This window comes from Plectropomus leopardus, chromosome 20, assembly GCF_008729295.1.
Source record: "Plectropomus leopardus isolate mb chromosome 20, YSFRI_Pleo_2.0, whole genome shotgun sequence".
NCBI lineage: Eukaryota > Metazoa > Chordata > Actinopteri > Perciformes > Serranidae > Plectropomus > Plectropomus leopardus.
The window spans coordinates 23470641-23494733 of record NC_056482.1 but is presented as its reverse complement, the minus strand read 5'-3'; the positions used below and the strand labels follow the sequence as shown (position 1 = coordinate 23494733).

The window sequence follows — 24093 nt, the reverse complement described above, 5'->3', positions numbered from 1 at the left end:
TATTTGTGATTTGCAGATAAACCTGACATCACCTGTTTCCTACAACCCAATTTAAACCATGTAGAAAAGCACAGACAAAAACACAAACGCAGAAATCTCCCAATAACCAGAATTTAGAGAAAGTATCCATGTTGAGCTCCATTACTTACAGCTGCTTAGGAAAATTGATTTTTAGTGCCTAAATTAACCTCAACAGATGTTTCCAGATGGCTCGTGTTTCTTACTGAATGAGATTAAACCGATTGGTTATGATTGACCCACATTTGCAGTATAAATCGCTCTGATTCCTCTGTGTTGTGACTCTCTCATGCAGACGGAAACCTTGAAGTGTTCTCAGCACAATACTTTGTCAGATTGAGCAGCGAGTGTGACAGAGCTGAGCTTTCAGCAGCACTGAGCTCACTGTTCAACAGATCGTAACGGATCATTGTCGCACAGACTCGCCTTTTGTTAAAACTATATATAGAACAGAGCAGAGTGAACAGATGATGTAAGTTTACTGCTGGGTTTACTGGGACAAACAGGCAATTTGGCAGGTAAACAGGTAGAGACGTTTAGTTCAGTAAATCATCTAGAGCCTCGGGCCCTTCATGAAAGCAGCTCACAGATCTCATGTGTTAGTTATTCTGTGTATAATAGCTGTAATATCTGTGACTCTAAAATCAGTGAATCCCAAGACAAACACTAATTTTCTTATTCCTAAATAATCAGTTGTACTTTTGCAGCGTCCTTTTCCACAAAATCTTGGGAAGGTCAGGAAAACAACCCGCAGAAATTAAAGTGATGTTCTCGGTGTCTTAAATGATCCAGGAAATGAATCCCTTAAAATGTTTAACAAGATTACGAGTCAAATTAGGTGATCAGCATACTTGTCTGTGCTCTGGTTACATGAGGTCTAAATTACTAAAACTCTCATAAAGAATTCGGCTGAGGGTCTTGTGAGGTTTTAGTCATGCTTATAAAAAATCAAAATTAGCTAAAAAGCAAACTTCATTCACAGTCATGAACTTGTCTGAGCAAGTCAGGACACAGTTGGCAGGGGTGACCAGCCTTCATAGGTGCCCCAATGTTCGGAGGAAAAAATCAAGAACAGTGGAAAAACACAATTAAAAAACCCTGTAGGTTGGCCCTAAAACTGATAAAACATGAGATTCAGTGCCATATTGGCTGCCCTTCATGCCAGAAAACTGTCTGAGTGCCCCTCTGCATGCAGCTGGTGCCCTTTTTATTTTTTTTGCCCCTGCCCCTCAGACTGCCTGAGTCCACCTCTGAGTTGGGGGTTGAAAATGAGTTGTCAGAACTGAAAGTCAAGACCTTCTCACTCACTGTGCTGCTTGAATGTCAAACTACTGTTTCTAGACCTGTCTCTGCTCTGTGATCCTTTGTGGTGAGAAAATGCATTTCTCTAAGGCTTCGCGCTCATTTCAGGAAACTTTAGGAGAGCAGCCTGGCAGGTTTCCATGAACGATGCAAAGAGGAACAGACTGAATAGCTGGGTGTCAGCATGTCTGTGAAAAATATCAAAACTGATCCAATTCCATAGTTTTATATTATAGCATTCAGTATTGTTCCCATATGTCTTACATGAAGTTGAAAATTTGGGGGTGTTATTTGGTAAAGCTTCCTGTGATGCATTCAAAGTCTTCCACACTATCTTCACAAATGCCAATACTGTCAGCTTCTTTGCTTTTCTGATTTTTATTTTGCTAATGGCTGAGGGCTTACTTTGAGAACAGTTATCTATTGCTAAAAAGCATGTATTCTTTGTTAAAACTTGATAACAAGCAGCAGAAAGAGATCCTGCTGGTCTACACACGGTCCGACTCTTCACACTGATGTGAGTTTGGGCCGCCGTGATGCAGTTTAACACATCAGCGTGTCTTGGAGGGATTATTCTATGCAGTCTGTATATGTGTCGGATCATTAGTATGCTCAGGCAGGATCAGTCATTCAGGCTTATACACTCGGATTTCACTCTGCGCGTCTCGCTGCGCTGCACTGCGCTTCACTGCTGTCAGAGTTGCATCATTAAGACGTTTCTCCTGATCCACAGATCAAGTTGTTTTGAAAGATCAGCAACATTGCAAAGTTCTCCGCAGACATTTATCAATGTATAAACACATAGCGGAGGAATCTTATTTCCCAGTGTGGACAGATATAAACGTGAAAAAGAAAAAAATACAGCCAAACAGCAGCTATGTTTTAGGAAACAGAACTCCTTAATTTTCTGTTCTTAAAGCCCAAATATTCTATATTTAGATTGAGGATTAGAATTCATGAAGCCAGGAATTTTTCTTAGATAAATCAGCTGAACAGGTTCTTTAAAAGACCAAAGTAAAGCCCTAAATGTGGCTCAGGCTCTATGAGGTTTAACTCGGTCATTTTAGGTTAATTCAAGTAGCCTGTCCCGTAATTTGTAAAGAAAGAAAATGTGAAGGAAAATATTTGAAATTTTTAAGTTACCTGATTCCATAATTAAAAATACATTATGTTGTTATAATAGATATTTTTATCCATAGCTATGAATACCTTTAATCAGTTTTTTTAGCTTGACGTGAAAAACAGCTGAGCATGTGTAAAAAAAGGGGGAAAAAAATGTATCAGAATCTATGGAACATTTTCGACTCTAAATATATTTTTTGGCATTGATTAAAAATATTATTTTAAAAGAATTTTTAAAAGAATACTTCAGCCTCCGCCAGTGCTCTATTTGTATATGAGATAGTCACATCGTGATTCATAAAATTTGTAAAGAAAATTATTTGTTTTGTCTCCATTGAGCAAAGACAATAAAATAAAAACAGTTATTTTAACTTGCTGAACAAGGGAGCTGCTGGTCTCCCACCACCTCGATCAATTCTTTGTTTTTGTTATTGTGTGATTGTTAAAATCTTAACTTAAAAACACCAAAAGTACACAATAACAATAACACGATTGAGGGAGAAGTTTAACAGCAGCTTCCGTGTTTAGAGATGTAGAATGACTGTTTTTGTCAATGGAGTCTGGCTTTGAAAAGTTTCACTTTAAATCAGTGATAATAATGAAAAATAACAAAATAAAAGTGTACTTTTGTAAAAGTTTGTGAGAGGATATTTCGATGTAGTTTTGCTGTTGTTCGAGGCGGACACCTTTGACTTCAATTCATCAAGAATTTTCTCTGTTTTTGGATTCTTTGTTCACTGGAGACATGCGAGAAAAACAAAGTTTTCTTCATGAATTCATTGTAACATGGGGTGAGAGACTGGCACACAAATGGTCATTTTGGGGGCAGACTTGTTCATTCATTATTGGTGTTGCAGGTTTTGTCACCTAAAATCTTAACAAACAAATTCAACTCATTTGTGCTTTAACACTTTTGTTAGTCAGCCATGCTGCTCATGCCTGTTTGTCCAAATTATGTGTTTTTTGGTCAAATAATAATCAAAATATATCTTAAAATAAACACTAATAAAAGTTAAGTATCTAAGTATTACAGATAAATTGCATGAAACAAGATCATAACATCTTGGCTTCTACTTAAAGACTTAACCTTTTAAAGGTTAAAAGCTGACACATGCGGCTGGTTCTTTTCAATTTTTCTACATATCATGAGTAATTCATTAAAGTTAGACTCCAATGATATTAAAGAACAAGGGAATACACTTGGTCACAATTATCTGCTTTCTGGAGTGTGTTTGTCAGTTTGAAAAATGTGCTGACCTTTTTAATAAAGCCTCATATCCTGAAGATCGTGACTGTGAATCAGTGCACCAGAAAATAATCGATATCAGCTTTCCCTCTCATTACTGCTCTCTGAGGATGGACTGAGCCCCAGTAACTTGTGAACTTAGCCTGCTTTGTTCATTTGTGAGGTTACACAAAAATGCGGCATGATTTATGTTCAGGTGTTTTAGAGAAAGCGTTTCTGATGTGGCTGACGGCTGAGGGGAATCCCGGATAACTGCAGTGGAGTTTGGTAGTTGGCGGACAGGGAGAGGACAAAGGAGAAGACATACTATAATTAGAGGAAATAAAAGCCAGGGGAAAGAGAGAGTGTATGATGGAGGTGGAGAAGGTGAGGAGAGGAAGACGGGGGGGGACAGAAGGCATAGGAGAGGGGAAAAGAGGTTAGAGGAAAGAAATTAAACTGGAAGAAAATCATAGAAAAGAAAAGGAAGTCTGCTGAAGTAATAAAAAAAATCAAAAATGACTTGTTAAAAGCTGTAACGAGCAATACAAAGGAAAGTTAGGGAGCTAATGGCTCTAATTAAAGTTTAATAATTTCCGGTGAAGGTCTCAAACTGAAGATAAATGTGTTGTCTGGAGTTTGGCATGCTGCGTGTGTCCTTTTCATTTTTGGAAAGCAGCTACGGTTAATAAGCAAACTCTAATTTATCTTCTAACAAGTTGTGTCCATTTAAGAAGACAAAGGTATGACAGTTAGACGCAGTCGATATCTAATCTCTCCGCTGTTCTCCTCTCTCTGCCAAGGGACAGGAACAGCGGAGGAGATGTCAGAGGAGCTGAGATATGAGAAGCAGAGATTAGAAACGTGCAGCCGCATTTTCAGAAATGTGACTTGGATTATTGAGCAGCTCTGAATGCAGATGTGATTGAAATTAAATCACTAGAGACACATTCAGAGACGGTTAGAGATCACAGTTGTCACGTATTTAGTTTTGTTTGAATGCCTTTAACTCTAATGAAGCACCAGCGAGTCACCTTTGTAGTTAGCTCCCAAACACTGTCTGTAGTTGAGGTCATCCAGGGCTGATTTGGTGGTGATTTGCAGGTCTAGAGAGACCCAGACGTCTAGATTACGTACAAAGCCTTTATTCATAGTAAATAGCATTTTAATTGAGAAACCTTCATGTTCTACTATTGTCATTTAAATACTGTAGAAAAAATATCGACCAGTTTCTCTTCCTTTTTGTACACGAGAGCTGAGACATCTTCATGGTCTTGAGTCAATTTCATGTTTACGGTCTACCAGGTTTGGTGCCGGAGAACGTGCAGCTATTGGTTGCCGAGGATAATTATGGTCACACTGGTCATTAAGCTTCACTATTTGTGTGCGCTAAGATGTCAAACATGCAATAATATTACAGTAAACATGTCAATACAAGAAAAAGACGAGAGACAGCTCGCACTGAGATTTTTGACCACTTTATACTAAACAATCAAGATCCAGAGAACTTGCACCAGCTGAGGTAAAACTCTCGCGATTTTATTCCAACACTGGAAATTTGTGACTGTAAAATTGCTTGAACAGTCATTTGGTGTAGGGGCTGACTTCAGTTTTTAACCTATACACCTGTCTTTGTACATGTAGCCAGTGCAGCGCTCTCCTCTTTCTTTACTGTCTGATCAAGCACAACGTTCTTTTTTGGAAATCAGTGGACGTAGTTTTCACCCCTGGGACTGGCTCCACAAAGATAGACTCTGGCATTGATCGAAAAATAGTCAGACTTAAGAGGCTGGACCAGAAAGCAGATTTACTGTGTTATCTGAAAACTTTGCTGATTGAAACCCAGATCAGTCAACATCAGTGTGGGCTTTACTCGGCAAAGATAACTTCAGATACATGTCACATTTCAGATATGATGTCAAAGCTGCCCTGTGCTTGAATTCCTTTAGGGCTTTAAATTCCAGGTGAATTAAAGATCTTTTCAACTTTGGCACGCAGCAATTTCTAGCCCAAATTGCTGCAGAAACATTTTTTGAGTTTGAACTGCTGAAGATTAATGAAAAAAATACTTAGCTGCTTTTCAATAATTGAAAGATGAATATTGCACAGCTATGTTTTGTTTTTATTTTGTTTTTTTACCAGTGATTGCAGAGGCCAGAAGCATGTTTTCGGGTTGTCCGTGCGTCCATCTGTACATATTTATAAATATCCCATTCTTGTGAAGGCAATATTTCAAGCCTTGAGGTTTTCTTCAAATTTTGCACCGACTTCCACTTGGACTCCAAGAATAACTGAATAGGTTTGGCGGACAGAAGTGAAGGTAAATGTAGCCTTGAACTAATTTTTTATAAACCTGGTATCTCAAGAACACCCAGAACGAATGTCTTCAATATCAGCACAAACATTCACTTAGAGTCAAAGATGAGCTGAATAGATGACCATGAAGTAATTTCTTTAAATTTGATACAAATGCTCACATGAACTAAAGAATAAACTGGTTAGAATTTGGTGATTGAAGTTCAAAAGTCACTGTGGCTTCATAAAATGTTCTTTTAGCTCAAGAATTCATATGCTTATCATATGCGTCGCCTTCGACTTATTTCCAGTCGAAGGCGACGTAGGCGTGTTATGTGAGCGATAATGGAAAAGCAAGTCCTTTATACATAGGAGCGACCATGTGTGAGGGATCTCTGGGAGGTGATAGTCCACAAAGTCACAGAGGAATTATGGATTCAAAACTTCTGGATGATCCGCTCAGCTTTTGAAGAGTTATGTGATGCATGAACACCTCGTGTAGCGCCTGCTGCATCATAAGGGGGCCAGTTCCTACCATCATGTGACTTTGATGTGGTTCCATTATTTTATATTTGCAGTTTCTCATCACTAATGTTGAAACTGCGCTGATTGTGTAAATCTTCTTTGCTGCCGTGGGGAAGATGTGTGTGAATCATCCATGTTTTCAGACATGGATGTAAGTGTAATTTGACTGGTGTATGAAGGCATACAACCACCGTCTGGTAACTCTAGTTTTTCTCACTTTTTTAAGGAGATAAAACTTTTAGAACTGAAAATGACTTCACCAGGAGATTATTTTTCAGTGTATTGTAATCTAAGAGAAAGATAAAGACTGGCCTCTCACATTACACGCTGCTGTAACAGATAATCGCTAAGAAAGTAAGAAACTAAATCTGTTGATGCAGGCAGTTCTGCAGTCCCACAAGATAAAATTCAGGCATGTTCTGATTATGGACTGCAGTTCATCTCAGCCTGATCCAGATAAAATGTGGGTATATCTGGAAACAGCAGGATAAATCTGACCAACGGGACACACACGCACACACACACACAGCTGAGAGAGAGCTGGTCGAAAAAGAAGCATTTGAGTGAAAGAAGTGCCAAAGGACCAGATAAAACAGCTTCCCTCTTCTTAATGTAGCTTTAGGGATCAGCGGTGTGGAGCTGCCACTTTATCCCTCTATCTCCCCTCTGTGTGTCCGCCACCATTCAGCCCTGAGCTGTCTGACCCAGACGGTTCATCACAGAGCTCTGATAATGTCAGAAGAATCTTCAACAATAGTCCTGATCAAACGCTCGAGTAGGACAATTCAAAGGGAGCGTAATAGTCTGTCCGCTCGCCTTCCATCACTGATCTGCTGCAGTTTTTTAAACACAGATCAGGGTCTCATCAAAGACACACTGGGATTTATGTTACACTCTTTTAGATGTGTAAATACAAAGAAACTCTTCTTTGAATCTATATTCCTCATATATCCATCTGGGTTTTCTTAAACACAAAAATCTGCTCTTTAGCAGTCAGAGATCACAAAGTCATCTTGTAAAAGCAGAAAGAAAAGAGAGCTGAAGGGGGAGTTTTTTGGGGGGGGGCAATTAGTGTGAGCAGAAGAAGATGGGGAATACAATTCATCACTTAGCACTTGCCAAGTGGCACACTTTAATTTGCATTTAAATCTAAAAATGGGGAGAATCTTCTTTTAAGGATTATTAGCAAGGCAGCACAGTGGGGAGAGAGAATTATTCTAAGTGCTTCTGTAGTCTTTTTGGCTTAATCTTTTTACTGCCTGTATGTTAGTAAGATTATCAGAGTTATTATTGCAGATTACATTGCAGAGCCTTTATACTAATCTGCCCTCTGATTAATATGTTGCATCCTCTGCTGCCGTTACTGTACTGTCACGGTCCACAGAAATTCAGGTTCACTGGCTCTACAAAGCTGTTGGCTGAACTGATCTCCCTAAGTATTCGCCCTCACTGGTGGATGAAAGTAGCCTTTGTGAAAGTGAATGTCAAACATAAGTCTTTAAACTACATTTTAGATTTTGAGGGGGAAAAACTTCACTACTTTGACCAACATTGACAGGATGGATAAAAAAAAAAAGAAAAAGTAATTTGCAGCCACAGGCAGCAATCATTTTCAGACTAAATTTGCTGACAAACTTACATTCCATGTTTTCCAGCTTTCTAGTCAGATAAAATCCAAAATAACAGGGTTCCCACAGTCATAGAAAACCCAGAAAAGTCTTTGCATTTAACAGTCACAATTCTTCGGCCTTGAAAAGTCATGGAATCAGGAAGAATAATTGAAAGTTTTGGAAAAGTCATGGAATTTTATTGTGTGCAATACATTTGTTTCAGTAATTTTCCATGGATAACTTTCTACAATATATAACATAGAGGCATGTTCATTTTCTGGAGCTGATGATGTGACGCAGCTCCAATATGCGTCAGTTTGTTTTTTTTCCATCTTTCCCTTCATGTGTGCCATTTGTTTGTTTGTTTTTCATTTGTGTTTTGTACACAGTGCAAACACTAAATGCAATTCGATACCAAAATTCAGATTTTTTTCAGTACCATAGTTACCGATGAGTCAGCGTAGCCTACAAGTATTCCAGTCTAATTCAATGCCGAAGGAAGAAGCAGAACGCCTACTAGCACTTAAGAACAACATGCGGATAAAAGTGCAGCTGCAGCGAAAGCTCCACATTAACTTGTTGAAAAGAAAAGTGTTTTTTTCAAGGCCAGCAATTATTTTAAGTTCTTTGTAATGGGAGCACAGGTAGTGGATCGTGTGGGGGAATTTGGAGGTCAGGTCGACACCTTGAGCTCTTTGTCGTGTTCAGATCATTACTGAGCAGTTTTTTTGTTGCGGCATGGCCCATTGTCCTGCAAGGGGGCGGCTGCCATCAGGGTTACTGTAAGGTGTACTTTGTCTGCTGCGGTGTTTGGTTTGGCGGTGAGTGTTAACTGGCATCCAAATGAATGCCAGGACAGGTTTGCCAGCAGAAAATTGCATTTGAACAAGATGATCAATGTTATTAACTTCACCTGTCAGTTATTGTAATGTTTTGCCTGATAGGTGCTTATTAGTAGTTTGCATTCAAGGCAGATCATCAAGGATTAATAATAAAATTTGATTAAATTTGTTGGTTTTTAATAAATAAGTACATGTTTGAGTACATTGGATTTATTGCTTTGTTTTTGTTTTTTACCACGATATCGAACCTTGGAGTTTAACTGGTATTTTTTATTGACTACTAAATTTTGGGTATTTTGTCTTGCCAACTTGAACAGCAGTAAATAGTGCATTTGTGGGGCCTATTTTTAGCTTCTGAGTAATAAAGTTTTGGTGCTCCAGTGAGTATTTATGGCAGCAGGGTGGTGTGTGTGGGATTGACTCAAAATAAACTGCAGCGTGTGTGTTCGCTGTGATGAAGGAACATGTCACCCTGTGCGACAGTGTGGCTGCAGCTTCTAAAATCATTTATATCTGACAGGTGAGATGCCACCGCAGTAATGGCAGCTTGTTTACCTTTACTTACCGCCATGGATTAATCCATAAAATCAGTATGAAATCACCTAAACTCTTTTCCCTTGTCCTGCCTGGTACTGAGGAATCCTCAGTCACATGCAGGTGTGTGTCCGCAGCTTCAGGGAGAATTATTGTGTGTTTATAATTGGGAGTCTGGAGGAAAAAGTGTTGTGGCATTTCACTGCACACTAAACATCGATTAAAATTTTAACCGTAAACATCATTGCCTCTGGTTAATGTTTAATTGCCCAGATTGCAGCGCTGCGACAGCGCCTCTGGTGTGACGCATAGATTGATCACAAAAAATGAAGTGCTTGCGACTCAGGACAGGGCCCATCTACTCTCAAATAGAAGCATAATGAGGGAGAGGAGGAGAGCGAGGAGGAGCAGAATAATGAGAACAGAGACGGAGTGAGAGCAGAGACGTCAGTGGCAACTTGATGACGGCAGGAGATGCAGCAGCACAATTAAGTGACTCAATGTTAATCACATAAAAGCTGTATATGTGTGTGTGTGTGAATGGAAATGTCTGTGCATATATATATATAAATATATACACAAAGTGGTTGTCAGTGTGTTGTGTTAACCCTTTGAAACCTAGAGAAACATCATTGTACTTGTGATGCTTGTAGGCCCTACAATTCCTTTCAAAACAGAAAATTATTTTTAAAAAACTGTCTAGGGAAAAAGGCTAGAGAAAAACCATTTCTAATGATCAAAATTTCATATTTGAAATTATGTTACAGAATTATTATACATTTTTCAGCTGTTGTTGATTTTCAACTTTCTTTTTATTTTATTATTATTATTATTATTACATTGCATTTTATTTATTTTTTTTACAAAATTTCAGGTCCATTTTCCAGGCCATTTTGTTGGGGTTTTTTTTGGATCATTGTTGTTATTATTTTGTTATTATTATTATTATTACTATTACTATTACACATTATTATTACATTTCATTTTATTTTATATTTTACTAAATTTCAGGTCATTCTTTTCTAGTCTACTTTTTACCAATTTATTGCATTTTTTTGGATCATTTTGTGTTTCATTGCTTGTTCTTTTCTTCCCATGTTTTGGAAAGAAATCAAGATAATTTGCTCAAGTTTCAAAGGGTTACATAATACATAATACAGGTCCCTAAATTTACCAAAGAGAACACCACAAAGAACTTCAGAGTGGAGTATCTAATGTTGTGAAATATTGATCGGTCTGTCCTGAACCATTACAACAGTAAGGAACTTCTTTGGAAGATGAATACAGTATATTGGCATTCTCTAACTCGCTCCTCCATAATTAACAATGCGGTTTTGAATGAGGCTCTGAGGGTCATAAAACTCAATCAGCTTGTAATTAGACTGAAAATCAAACTTCCATTCACTTGTCAAATAGAGCAGGTGCAAATAATCTGACTAGATTAACTGATGCTGACACACAGCCGAGCTTTAAAGGGACAGTTCACCCCAAAATCAAAAACATTTCCTCGTACCTGTGGTGCTGTTTATCAGTCTCGATTGTTTCGGTGTGAGTTGCACGGTGTCGGAGATATCGGCTATAGCGATGAGCTGATTAGCATTTGGTGGCCAAAGGTCACTGTGATCTTACAAACCACGTTCTGAGCCATAACTCAAGCTTTCATACACTAGATATGAAGCACATTTCACACAAATGTTGTAAACGATAAAACCATGAAGTGATGACATTTTATATCCAAAAGGTCAACTTCACTTTCACATCACAATATTCTGCCAAAACACTTTTCTGGCCATTATTCATCGCCATAAATCAGAAACAAAAGTGGAGACATTTGGTCGGATACTGAAGTGGTGACACTAATCTTAGGTGTCGATCTTTGCTGATTGTTTGGATCATCTGTGCTTCCGGGAACAAGTGTGTGAATCATCCAGGTTTAAGAATTTGTAAATTAATACCTTTTATGAAATTCCTTCAAAGTCTTCTCTACATATATGAGTCTGAACAGATATGGGTGTTAACTGCATCTTGACTGGTTGGCGGAGGCATACACCTAATTATAGTATTTCTTTTCAGTCATAAAGTGGGACATATTGCATTGTGGGACTGTAGTAACGTTAGAATGTAACTCAGTACATTCATTTAAGTATAAAAGTATTTGACTTCTTCCCAAAACTGGTCTTGAATGTATATCTAACATATGAGGCACATGTTGTGGGCTATATACATGTATTGCTTATTCTCATTTCTACCTCTGTATAGTGTGGTGTACATCATAATGTACATCATATTGTTTATATTTTTTTCATACTCAGCAAGTTATACATGTTTTATTTTTGAAATATTTTATGTACTGGTGTGAAAATTGAAGCATAATGCACTTTTTCTTACATTCTACTTTTGTAATTCTCATTTCTTCTTTCTATAATCCTCAAAGCCTCACATCAGGGCGTGGATCAAAAAAGTTTTCTGATTCTGTATAACATTATTAATACAAAAAATAATCAATATTCAAAAATGATCAACTATTAATAAATAATATGTTATAAATATAATAAATAATGAGTTGTCTTAATGTACTCTGAGTAGTTAAAATTAGCTCCATTATAACCGGCTACAACATGAGTGATGCTTACATATTAATGTGTCAATAATTATAATACACGATAAAATGTGATTTATTCTAAATCAGGCCTTCTGCATAATGAGTACTTTTAGTATATTTTGATACAGTTACTTGTAACACAGTAATTTTACATTATAGCACTGCCCTTTTACTTAAACTTAAACTTTTCTTGACTTTATTGTCATCGGCAGCACACTGATTTGGTTTAGCGACAGGATAAACTGATATAATAAACGCATTTTATTACTTCTTTCTTACTTCTTTCACCTCTGGCAAAAAGTAGTGTCTTTGCCATTGACACATATAAGTCGAATTTAAGGGGCAATATTTAGTGCAGCAGAAGGGATTTCACACTATGATAGGGAAATATAGTGCTCTGTATAGTAAAGCTACTCCAATTAATCGATTAATCATCAACTATTAAATCAATTGCCAACTCATTTGGTAATATATTAATTGGTTTGAGTAATTTTTTAAGAAAAAAAGTCAAAATTCTCTGATTCTAGCTTCCTAAATGTGAATATTTTCTGTTTTTTTACTCCCTCATGACAGTAAACTGAATATCTTTGGGTCGCTGACTAAACAAGGCGTTTGAGGTTGTCATCTTGGACTTTAGGAAACACTGACATTTTTCACCATTTTCTGACATTTTACAGACCAAAGAACTGATCGATTACTCGAGCAAAAAATCAACACGAGGAGTGATTTTGCACACAGCCCCAGTATTACTGTGCATGCTGGCTCGCTGGCTCACCGGGACACAGAGCCATTGTTAATGTTATTAGTAACACCTGTGCATTTCCGGCTGCGACAAGTCGAAATGTCTGAGGGAGACAAATCAAGTTTTAGAGATTATCTCAAGGATAATTAGTGCAAACAGGATGCACCTGAGCTCAATTTGTAGTGCCATAGCAAATCCTGAAATTTCAGGCATTTGCTTAAAAACATTGAACATTTCAAGAAAAACAAGTTCACACATTTACCTTACATAATTTTGAGTCAGCCCACTCTCAAAAATATACGTATGATATGATAATATAATGTTCCGACCAATATGCCATTCCTCTTTAGGTGACTAAGATATGAAATGAAGAAACATACTGGCGCGTTTGTGTCAGCTGTTTTTGGTGCATTTTAAAGCCATGTGCGCTCTCAAGCTGTGTCAAATCCAAGTGAAACTGAGATAAACCGCTCTGAGCTCACAATAAACCAAGCTCTGGGGTTGTCAAACACTGTATTAAGTCCATAAGAAGCAGATTATTGACTCTTTTTCATGCCTTTTTGTAATGCAAACAGCTGGAACAAACAGCTTGTAATCTGTCTTAAAATCTGTCTTTCATCCCTGCGGCTTCAGCTCAGCCTGACAGCGTGAATAAGAAGTGTTCGCTGTGGCAGCAGCGTGGGTTCTCACTGCTATGGTGCTTGCTAGATTGGATTAGATTGATTGCTTCTGTAAATACAGTTTTGATTAGGTGTCTCTTTGCATATCCAATCAAGCGGTCCTACCACATATAATAAAATTGTGCCATTGCAGCGGCTGATAAAGGTATAGGTTTATGTGGAGGATGTCCTCAGCTGCCTCCGAGGTGCTGTGGAGGTGCTGCAGTGCATTAGCGCTGACAGATATGATGTTGGGTCACCGCAGGTTGTTGGAAAACATCCAAGAAAGTGAAAGGTATGAGACTGTGAATGTCTTTAATCTCCAGTTTGCATTGGCTGACGCTCCAAGAGAACATTGAAATGACTGTGAGGTTCGGTTGGCTGATCAGAGTAAAATGGGAACAGAACAAAGAGACAAAAAGTAATATTTGGGAACTTTTTTTGAAATGCTAAACAATACATCAAGTTGAGAGGCCAGACAAAAGTCTTTTACAAGACCAGCGACTCTGTGCTGTTTTGTGAAGGGGGAGTGGCGAGTCCGTCCTCTGTGACTAATTTATTACAGTTATGGTGACGGGAAGACTTAATAGAGTCAGTGCAGAGCACTCAGATGACCAAACTACCTGTCATTATTTTCTTCACCCAGAGCATTTTCTTTACATTTGGGGGACATGCATGGATGGATTATTAGACAATGGGCCCCTGGGAGACATATGCAAAGGAGCCCCACCACCTTGCCTACAAAGGAGCAAGACACACAGACATTTGTCTTTGATTTTTGTCCCTTTGTTGTCATTTTGTGTCTCCTGGTGTTTTGTTTTTTTTTGTTTTTTTCAAACTAGTTGTGTGTAATATTGTGTTCATTTTGTGCCTTTTTGTTGCTTTTGTGTGGCTTAGTAGTCATTTTGTGTTGGCTTGTGGTTGTTTACTTTGTTTAATGTCATTTCATGTCATTTGGGTCTCTTAAGGCTAATTTTTTGTCTTTTTTGGTTGTTTTATGTTTCCCTGTAGTCATTTTTTGTCCACTTGTGTTTTTGTGTCTTATTGTAGTTATCACTGTTTCTTTAGTAGCTAATTATTTGTATTTCTGAAGTAATTTTTGCATCTCCATGTTGTTTTGTGTCTTTTTGTAGTCATTTGAGTCTCTTTGAGGTACCTTTGTGTCTCTTTGAAGTAATTTTTTTTTCGGTGTTTTGTGCCTTTCTGTGTTTTGTGCCTTTTTGTAATCCGTCTTGGTCTCCTTATGATTGTTTTTTGTCATATTGACGTTGTTCGGGTCTCTTAGAGCTAATATTGTGTTTTCTTGAGGTAATTTTCTTTCTTTTTGGTCATTTTGTGTTTCCTTGCGTTTGCGTTTTATTTAACTCTTTTGTAGTTTTTTGGGTCTATTTGAACTAATTTTGTGTCTTTCTTATCATTTCTGTTTGTCAATTTGTGTCCCCTTTAGGTTGCTTCTTGTTGCTTTCTAGTCATTTTGTGTCCCTTTAAAGTTCCTTTGTATCTCTTTGTGGTCTTTTTCTTTTTCTTTGTCAACAATTTTTTTTCAACTCCTTTTGATCAATACATGTTGATTGAGTGACATTTTCCAGGTGAACCACTTTGGGCCCCGTAGCCAGTGTCCAGTAAGCCCACTCAGTAATCCATCCATGGGGACAGGGGACTATTTAAAATTGTGACTTTTACACTTAATACTTGTACTATAAGAGGCTGAAATTAAAGACTTAATAGTGTTTCTGTTGCAGTGCTCACACTGTTTATTTGTTTTGTGGCTGATTGCTGATCAGCTCTTTATTGAGGTACATCTTAAACCTCAAACATGGAGCACAGGAAGTTCTCCATGTTTGCAGACGTACACACCTCGATCAGAGAGAGGAGACGTACACATCATAGGAAAAGTGCAGTTTGAGGTTGAGATGGTGCTTCAGCCTCATTCAGCACAGACGAGGGTCTCTGACACTCCTCGGAGGGTTGACCTCGAGGTTAAAACTACAATACCTCAGCTCATTATAGGAGACAGGAGGTACGGCCCAAGGTGGTGTTTTGTATGGACGCCATTATGCTCCCTCTGCCGCTGCCTCCATGCTCAGCCCTTTGACAGAATATGAAATTACATATGAAAGCCTTTTCAATTACATATTAAACAGTTCTGGTCGTGAACTTGTCAGTGAGCTGAGAACACTTTATTCTCTGTGTAATTATTTCTGTTGGCTGACCAACCTGAGAGGGCCACAATTTTTAACAAGAAACCTACAACCTACTTATCTCGCTTTAATCCATTAAATATTTCATGCACTCCACCGCCTCCATCTGTTACGTTACCTCTCTCTGACCTTTGACCTACTGTATGAACCTATGCATGCAACAGCCTCTGCCTGCTCCACCCATGCCGCCTTGCTCAGTCCCCCCCGCCGTGCCTCTGTGTTCCCTCCCCTCCCCACAGGTTGGCGACCAGATCTTAGAGGTGAATGGCCGCAGCTTTCTGAGCATCCCGCACGACGAAGCCGTCCGGGTCCTGAAGTCGTCGCGGCACCTGATGATGACGGTGAAAGACGTGGGTCGCCTGCCGCACGCCAGGACGGTGGTGGGGGAGACGAAGTGGATTGCCAGCTCACAGATTGGGGAGAGCTCCGCCAACAGCAGCGTGGCGGGGTGAGTTTTGATCTAGCCATGAAAATCTGGTCCGCTGATAAATACCAAAACAAAGTCCTGTTGCTCTGACCTGCTTATGCTAATTTTTACAGTTTGTTTATTAAAGTACCAACATCAAGGTATAATTACATTTTCAGAAATTCAAACATTAAGGGAAAAATGCTTCCTCATTTAAATTTAATTTATTTCAATAATGAATTATATTAACATGTGCACAGCCTTTTTCACTCAACCACCCACAGACAGAAACACTTCAATTAAAAACATTTCCACACAGCAAATGAAACAAAATGCCTAAAAGCAACAAAAAAAGACAACAAAGAGGTGAAAATTGATCCCTCATTTAAAAGTAGTTTATTTTAGTGGAGAAATATGAATAAATAACAAAAATAAAGCCTGATTAAATTAAAGACCGACAAGACTCTCAGTAGGAGTCTAGATCTGTACTGGATGTTAGCTGGGCGCTGGATGTTAGCGCATGAGATTTCTGATAAAATGATAAACTAACAAAGCAGGTTGGTCCATTTTAAAATAGCCAGGCAGCCTGATATATATAAATATTTTTAACCTCTTGAAATATTTTATATTGTTCATATAAGAGTCTGCCAGTGTAAAAACCTGTGCTGAATGTTGTTATAAAAGGCTCATTCTTTGGTTACAAAATCTTAATGATTTTTATTTTTCTGGTGATTATAAACAATGAAATCAGTCATGTTAGTTATGAATATAATACTCAGTTTCTGCCAATAGATGCCTTTGTTTCCTACACACTGGACTTGTAACTGTTTCAACATTTAAGATTGTTTTAACTATACTTGTCATTTTTTAAGTTGCAACAACTCAAGTAAATATAACTACATTTTGAATAAAAATAACAATTAGATATAAAGTCAACCTATATTTAAAGCTATATTTACATATTTTCAAGGCAATCGGTTTCAGCAAAATCAACTTTTCAGATTTTACTGTTATTATAAAATGACACAAGAAAGAAGCCTGGGACTTGAGAACAGTGCAGCTGGTAAAATACTTTACAGAGATAATGAAGAGAACACCAAGTTGAAAAAAAAACGTCCTCTCCGTCTTTGACTAAAGTAGACGCCTCAGTCTTTAACCACCTAATGTGATCAGACGTCTGTCTGTCGGATGGCAGAACTCTGATTCACTCTTTTCTGCAAAAGTAAAAATGCAATGTGCAGCTGTGCTGGAAAACTGCCAGAGCTCCTCTCAAAATGCCACACCTGAGCTGCTCATCTGCAGCTCATGACCTGGAATAAATGTGATCCCTAACAGCCAAATTAAAGTCTGATGTAAATGCCAGACTCATTTTCTCATCAACTCAATAACACACAACCTGACAGCCCGACAACTCAGAACTTGTAATTCCTCTCTGATTCCCCAAAACAAACGGGGCTATAAAAGGTATTTAACATTTACATCGACAGTGAATTTCTGGATGAATCGTCCCCTGAGATGTTCTGTCATGGTTATCCCAGTGTTTCTTGCAGAAGCGAGGAAGAGACAGATGGTTGTCCTCTGTATGTATCCATTTGTTTCACTCTGATGTCTCTCTGCAAGGAAATGAAGACACAGCTGAAATAATATTACGTTTTTTATGTTTGATTTGGGACATTATTGCAATTGCCCTAATTTTGATAAAGTTACGTAAATGGCATAAATAAATTAACATGCGCTAATTTCCAAGCAGCATTACAATATAATTTCAAAAATGTAATAATCTGAAAAGGAAAAAAAATGTATACACCAGAAGGCAGGTAAAAAACTAGTAGTAGTTTTAATCAATTTAATATTCCTATACTCATGTAAACATATAGTGGTGGAAGTAAAAGTAGCAATACTACAGTGTAAAACTACTCAGCTATATGTAAAAGGCCTGCATTCAATATGTTACTCAAGTGAAACTAAAAAAGTATCAGCATCAAAATATACTTAAAGTACCAAAGTAAACAAAGCAGTTTGGTCCATTTTAAAATAGTAATATATTTTTGTGTTTTTCTCTTTACTGTTGCAGCTGGTAAAGGCGGAGCTCATTTATTTAAATTATATATTGTTGGGTACATCTATAATAATCATTATTAGTTGATTATATTTTGTATTAATAAGAGTAACTTAAGCTGACAAATGAATGTAGTGGAGGAAAAAGTTTAATATTTCCCTTTGAAATGTAGAGAAGTAGAAGTATAAAGCTGCAAGAAAATGAAATACTCAAGTTTAAGTACCTGCTTTAATACAATACTTGAGTAAATATACTTATTACATAACGTCACTGTTAACATAAATACATTTAACCATTTTTCAGCTCTAGTCAGTAAATGTTTAATTATAGTATTTATTAACATCTCCTATTTTAAAATCACAATTCATGATCAATCTAAAAAGTAGCCTAAATTAACATTTTTTTCCACATTTTAACTATTTAATTATTAAGACATGTACTTTGAATGTTAATTGTGTGCCAGCGAAAAACCATCAAAATAAAAAAATTCCCTCGCTAAACCTCTTTTTGCCTTAAAATCCTTGAAATCCCCTGTTGTGTTGCCCTAAATTAACCTTTTACTAACCTGTGCAGTATCATAATTTGTTTTAATGGTGGGGTGCAATAGGAAAGCATCAAAATAGAGCTTGTTTATATAATAAGAAAAATAATAAATTACCATACAGTGGTACAGGCTAAGCCCCCAATGCCCTTAAAATCCTAGAAACACCCCTGTGTGCCACCCTAAACCAGTCTTTTACTAACTGAACCAGAATCATAATCCGCCTTAACGGCCAAGTAAGTGGTGTACGTTCAAGGAATTTCAACCTTTTTTGTTGCTCTCAAACAGAAATAGACATAAAACAAAGAACAAGATGAACATAAACATTTGACTACTATGTTAAGTACAACAACGCAGTGAAGCTGTAAACTGTAAAAGTGCAAAAGCTGCTGAAAGAAGTATGGGATGGTAGCTGAAACAGATGTTATGTTATATGACAGTATATATACAGTGTATGAAATTCATAAGCATCTCTTTACACACTGTCTTTACCTTGTATAGTATATACACGTACATGGATACATTTTCATTATTCCATAGGTTTATTTCTCATTTTGGATACTTTCAAATTGATACGTGAGGGGAAAAAAGGTTGTTGTAGCTCAAAATAATGCTTTATTAGAGAATTTGCTTTCCCCTGCTTGTGTCATTACCATGTTGCATATTAAATCAGTGAGATGATAGTGCTGCTCACAGTGTTTCATTCAGTATCTTTCCCTTAAAGACTGCCAATTATCTGGCAGCACAAAGAGAGCAGCCAAGGAGGAGACATTTGAAAAATCACTATGAGAGAATAAATGGCTGAGTTGGTCTCAAAAGTCAACCAGGCTAATTGAATTTGAATCCCAGAACAGGTCTCCATGCTGAATTTAATGTGCATTGCAGGTGGGACTGCAGTATTTTTTCTGACTCGGATTTAATTATATATTTTCTATTATTTCCTTCCCGAAGGCAACGCTGTGAGTTGTCGCATTTACTCATGGATTTAAAGCCTATTACTTCGTGGGCACTTGAGGCTGTAAAGACATCTTCTCGAGTCATTTCACTCGGGCAAGAATATAGGGCTGAAAAAACCACACATATCAAAACGCTTGCTTTTATGTTTGCAGTCAGAGAGCGTGTCGGTGCGTGTTGGTGACATGCATTTCGATGTCCGTGTTTTACATTTATTGAAAAGCCTGACTGGGGGATAGGCACATTTCATGTCTCCTGTAGAAATGCCTCACTGTGCAGCAGTTTCTGCCACATCGCTAAGCAAACATGAAAGCCATGACGAAGATTTAAAAATCTGTGGTAGTGTGCATTTATCAGCCTGTGATAAATGAGAAATGTATTCAGAGGGATGAAAAGCTGTCTGTCAAGATATTTCAGATCCTCTTTAATATCTCTCCAAAATATGTGTGTGTTAGAGAGAGAGAGACAGGGAGAGAGAAAATCGGTGACATTAGCTCTTCACTATTAACTGTTAAATTACTCTTAAAGTTTGCTTCTTGAATGATTGAATTGTCAGTATGAGGGTCTTGTGTGTGTACATTTATTGTATAGGCACATCAGTTTGTCACATTGTGCCTGTGTGTATGAGTGCATGAATACACTTCAAGGATGTCTTAAATCCCAATAAAATGACCCTCTTTCTCAGCACTGAACAAACTTGGCCTGATTAAGGTCATAAAGATAGAGAAAAACATTGTGTTCATGTACTATAAACAGCTTATCAGAGCGTTGCTGCAGTTTGTAGTCTGGTTATGTAATACTGTACAAATTGGAGTGGCAGTACAAAGTACAAAGTGTTTGTTTTTTTCATTTATATAAACATTTCTTTATTATCTGCACTCCTATAGTAATCAATACATTTAAATTAGCACTCATTATTAAGTGCATCATGATTTTTCTTTCTATGACGGTTATGATTGGTCCTATGCTCTCAAGGTCCTATGTTCCCAAAGTCCTTTATTCTCAAAGTCCTATGTTTCTGCAGTTTCATTTTCCCATTTCATTTCCCCTATGTTCCCCTGAGGGCTATATTTCCAAAATCCTAAGTCCCCAAGGTCCTATTTACCAGAATCCTATGTTCCCAAGGTCCTAGTATTTTACAGAGAACCCTAGGAATGAGTCTCAAAACCCAGAAATCAGTTACCATTTTAGCACCTTTAGCTCCCTCATCCTAAAGTCAATGGTTTTTTTTTAATGTTTTCTTTGGTTAGAAGTATGAAATAAGGTCTGTGGTTAACACAAGCTGAAGTGACTTTAATGTTTTGTTCTACAACATAAAATACATCAGTAAATACCACCCTCGTGAACACTGAAGCTTTTATGTTTCTCATAAAAGGCGGTTGCTAACAAGTGGATAAATGAGAGTACAGAACGTCATCGAGCCAAACCGCGCCCGACATGGCTTTACAGCCTTATGGTATTCATTTGTGAAGATTATCTTAACAAAAACATGTAAGTATAAATGTTGTTTACCACAGATATTATTTTTCGCAATGATCCAAAAATCCAAAGAGATAATCCCAGTGTGACGTTAGCTATCAGGTTGTCCTACAGAAAAACGTCCTCCCTGGGGCACTCAATAACTCCAGGGTCCTATTTTCCCAGAATAATAAGTTCCCAGGTTCCTAAATTCTCTGATTCAATATTCTGTTAACATATATTAACCCTTTTATTGTGTTCACGACTCTTTCATGTCACTCTCTGCCCCTAAAGTAGCTGTGGTTTACTCTGCATATCAACACAAGAGACAGATCAGATGAAGAGCAATAAACAAATTAAAATGTAAGATTAAATTTAATGAGTTGGAGTAAATGTGAGGGTTATGGAGCCCGTTTTTCAGGTCCTTTTTTCCCAACCTTAAAACCTGCTTGGCATTGAGAATAGTCTGTTATGGATATCTTACCTTACCCTTACTTTTGACCTCTTTCCTAACCTTAACCTGTTTAGAAATGGGAATAAAACCTGGACCTAGACCTCGTTTCTAACCCAAGGTTAGCCTTTTTTCAATTAATTCATTCTTACAGTAGAATTTAGTCAAAGACACGTGCCACATGCAATTTCATCTCTCTGAGTCATGATTTTAGTTCCCTAACCTAACCCATGTTGTATTAAGTGAATACAGAACTGGAGAACCTCTTTCTCAGGTTCCCATCATGTGCTATTATTGCTGAGGAACACAGCACCCTGGGAATGAAGGAATGACCCCGGCTGAGGGATTTTTTTTTGTTTAATAGAGAAAGTCCATGAATATATATTGTTTGAATGCACGTGTTCACGTGTGGACAGGTGAATTTGTGTTTGTGTGCATACGTGTGAGGACTCAACAATCTCTCCGTGACTAACCTGCTTGTCTGTTTCTCTGCAGCTTCTCGGTGGACAAAGGAGCCTCTGCAGCAGGAAAGGTGAGATTCACAACAACTCATTTCCTCTTTGCGTGTGTATATGTGTGCACACTGAGCACAAAACTATCAGTGTTTATGTGTTTCACTCTGAACATGATAATCCATCCGTCTGTCCGGCCGTCTGTTAACTCCACCACTGGCCCGGAAAATGGAAATGAAGAGTGACAACGGGTCAGTGGTGTCACTGAAAACTCTTTTCTCAGGATTGTGTCACTGATTGGGAATGACAAAACTGTACATGTCAAGTCTCACCTTTTACCTGTCAGACATACATTTTGATGTCTCGGCAAAGGAAAACTCATGGATTATCAGAGTATCCAAAAATATGAGCATCTTTTTTCTTCCTTTTATTAATATGTAATCTCGAAAGCCTCAATTTGGGCTTTAATAATACGTGTGTATCGCAAGTTTTCAACACTGAGAAAGAGCAGCAGAGTTCAGCAGTTGGCAACTGACCACTTTGGGTTTTCCATGTCGATTGTGTTCATAAGATCTCATGTTTTAGTCTTTAGAAGTTAACAGTCTAGCACTAAAATCCTAAACCACTTACTTTTAAGATCATCTAAATGTATATACTATATTATTTTGGCACCACTAATACCCCCAAGACAAATCCAAGCACTCTTTCGCAAAAAACAGGATTTGCTTTATTATCCTATAATATGAATCTGTCCTCACTCACCATACCGAAGACTTCTATTATCTTTACCGCTGACTTTGACTGTGACTTTGCAAAGCGAGAGAGGGTGTTGGTATGGAGAAATAAGAGGAGGAAAGTTGGAGAAGACAGCAGCTGATGGGAGAAAAAGAAAGGGGGCAAAAAGGAGGTAGAGCTTACTTTTCATTATGGAGGCTCTGATGGACAGTTTGCTCCTGACAGAGTGGGGAGGCAATGTACTGCTCTGTGAGAAACAACAAAGAGAGAGAGACGGGGGTGTGGGAGGTATTTTGAGAGGAAGAGGAAAACATTTCCTCCAGAATTGGGTGCAAAGCAGTCATGGGCAGACCGATTGTTTTCACAGTATCAGAGCTTTTGAGTTTTTGAAACATTTTGAGTTTTGATCATTTTTGCAAAATAAGGTGTTAGTTTTTCTGTTACGTCATTATAGTACATGCACTTTTGACAGCTAATGCAGCCCGTCCCACAACAACATCATGTATAAGTTTATAATTATGATAAAATATTCATTTTGCATTGATTCAGCGTCCCTGTGGTGTACTATGTAAACCCAATACGACGTTACAGAAATGTCACTGTCCAACGATCTGTCGTTCTTTTACGGGGCAAGTAGCAGACACCAGCATCCTTGTGCTGCCTTCATGTGGTGTCTGAGTAATCTGAATTATGAATTCCCAGTCATATTTTTGATTTCACACCGGATCTGTTTCCATCACTCTTTTTTGTCAGTGTGTTGTTTCAATACTCTGAGCCACAAAATACGTCTCAGTGTTTCCCAAACCTTTTTCAGGTGGAACAACTAAGATTGATTGTATAAGGCGCTACCTTATCAGCAACTATGAGATTACAGGGGTCTAAACAATCTGCATGTAAGAGATGTTGCAGTTTTTTTCTTTGCACAGGCTGCCAAATCTACTTAAGAAATCTTCATATAACTAAACATCCAGCTCTGTGGTTAAGATGTCTAAGAATAGGCACTGCTTGTTCAAGAGTTAGGAAAGTATCCAACACGATCTGTCAGGAGGGCTCAGAACACAAACTGGGAAATCTTCTCAAAGGTAAAAGTTGTTAGGGCTCCAGTTCTTTTTATTATTTTCTTTGGTTTCTCCTTTTTTCCTCTTGTCTTTGTAGATGGTAAGATTTATTTTTTAAGTGATTTTCATCACAAATATTTAACTCAACTCATGTCGCATCCGTTTCTTCTCAATGACTTTGGGGCCGTTTACACAACAACGGCATTTTGGGGGCCTGAAAAACCCAACTTTCCTAAACCAGGTTCCAGAGTGTAATCGTTTGAAATTTTAACCCTTTCTGTGCGGATGCTGTGAGAACAGAG

General features: G+C 37.8%; 1 protein-coding gene across 1 annotated transcript in view; it reads left to right on the top strand.

Moving 5' to 3' along the window:
* whrna (whirlin a) overlaps positions 1-24093 on the top strand; it is a 165291-nt gene that overhangs the window by 102954 nt on the left and 38244 nt on the right. Inside the window, exons 4-5 of the mRNA XM_042509509.1 lie at positions 15917-16125; positions 22042-22078. Of these exons, the coding sequence (XP_042365443.1) occupies positions 15917-16125; positions 22042-22078 (246 nt within the window). The remainder of the gene's footprint in view (positions 1-15916; positions 16126-22041; positions 22079-24093) is intronic.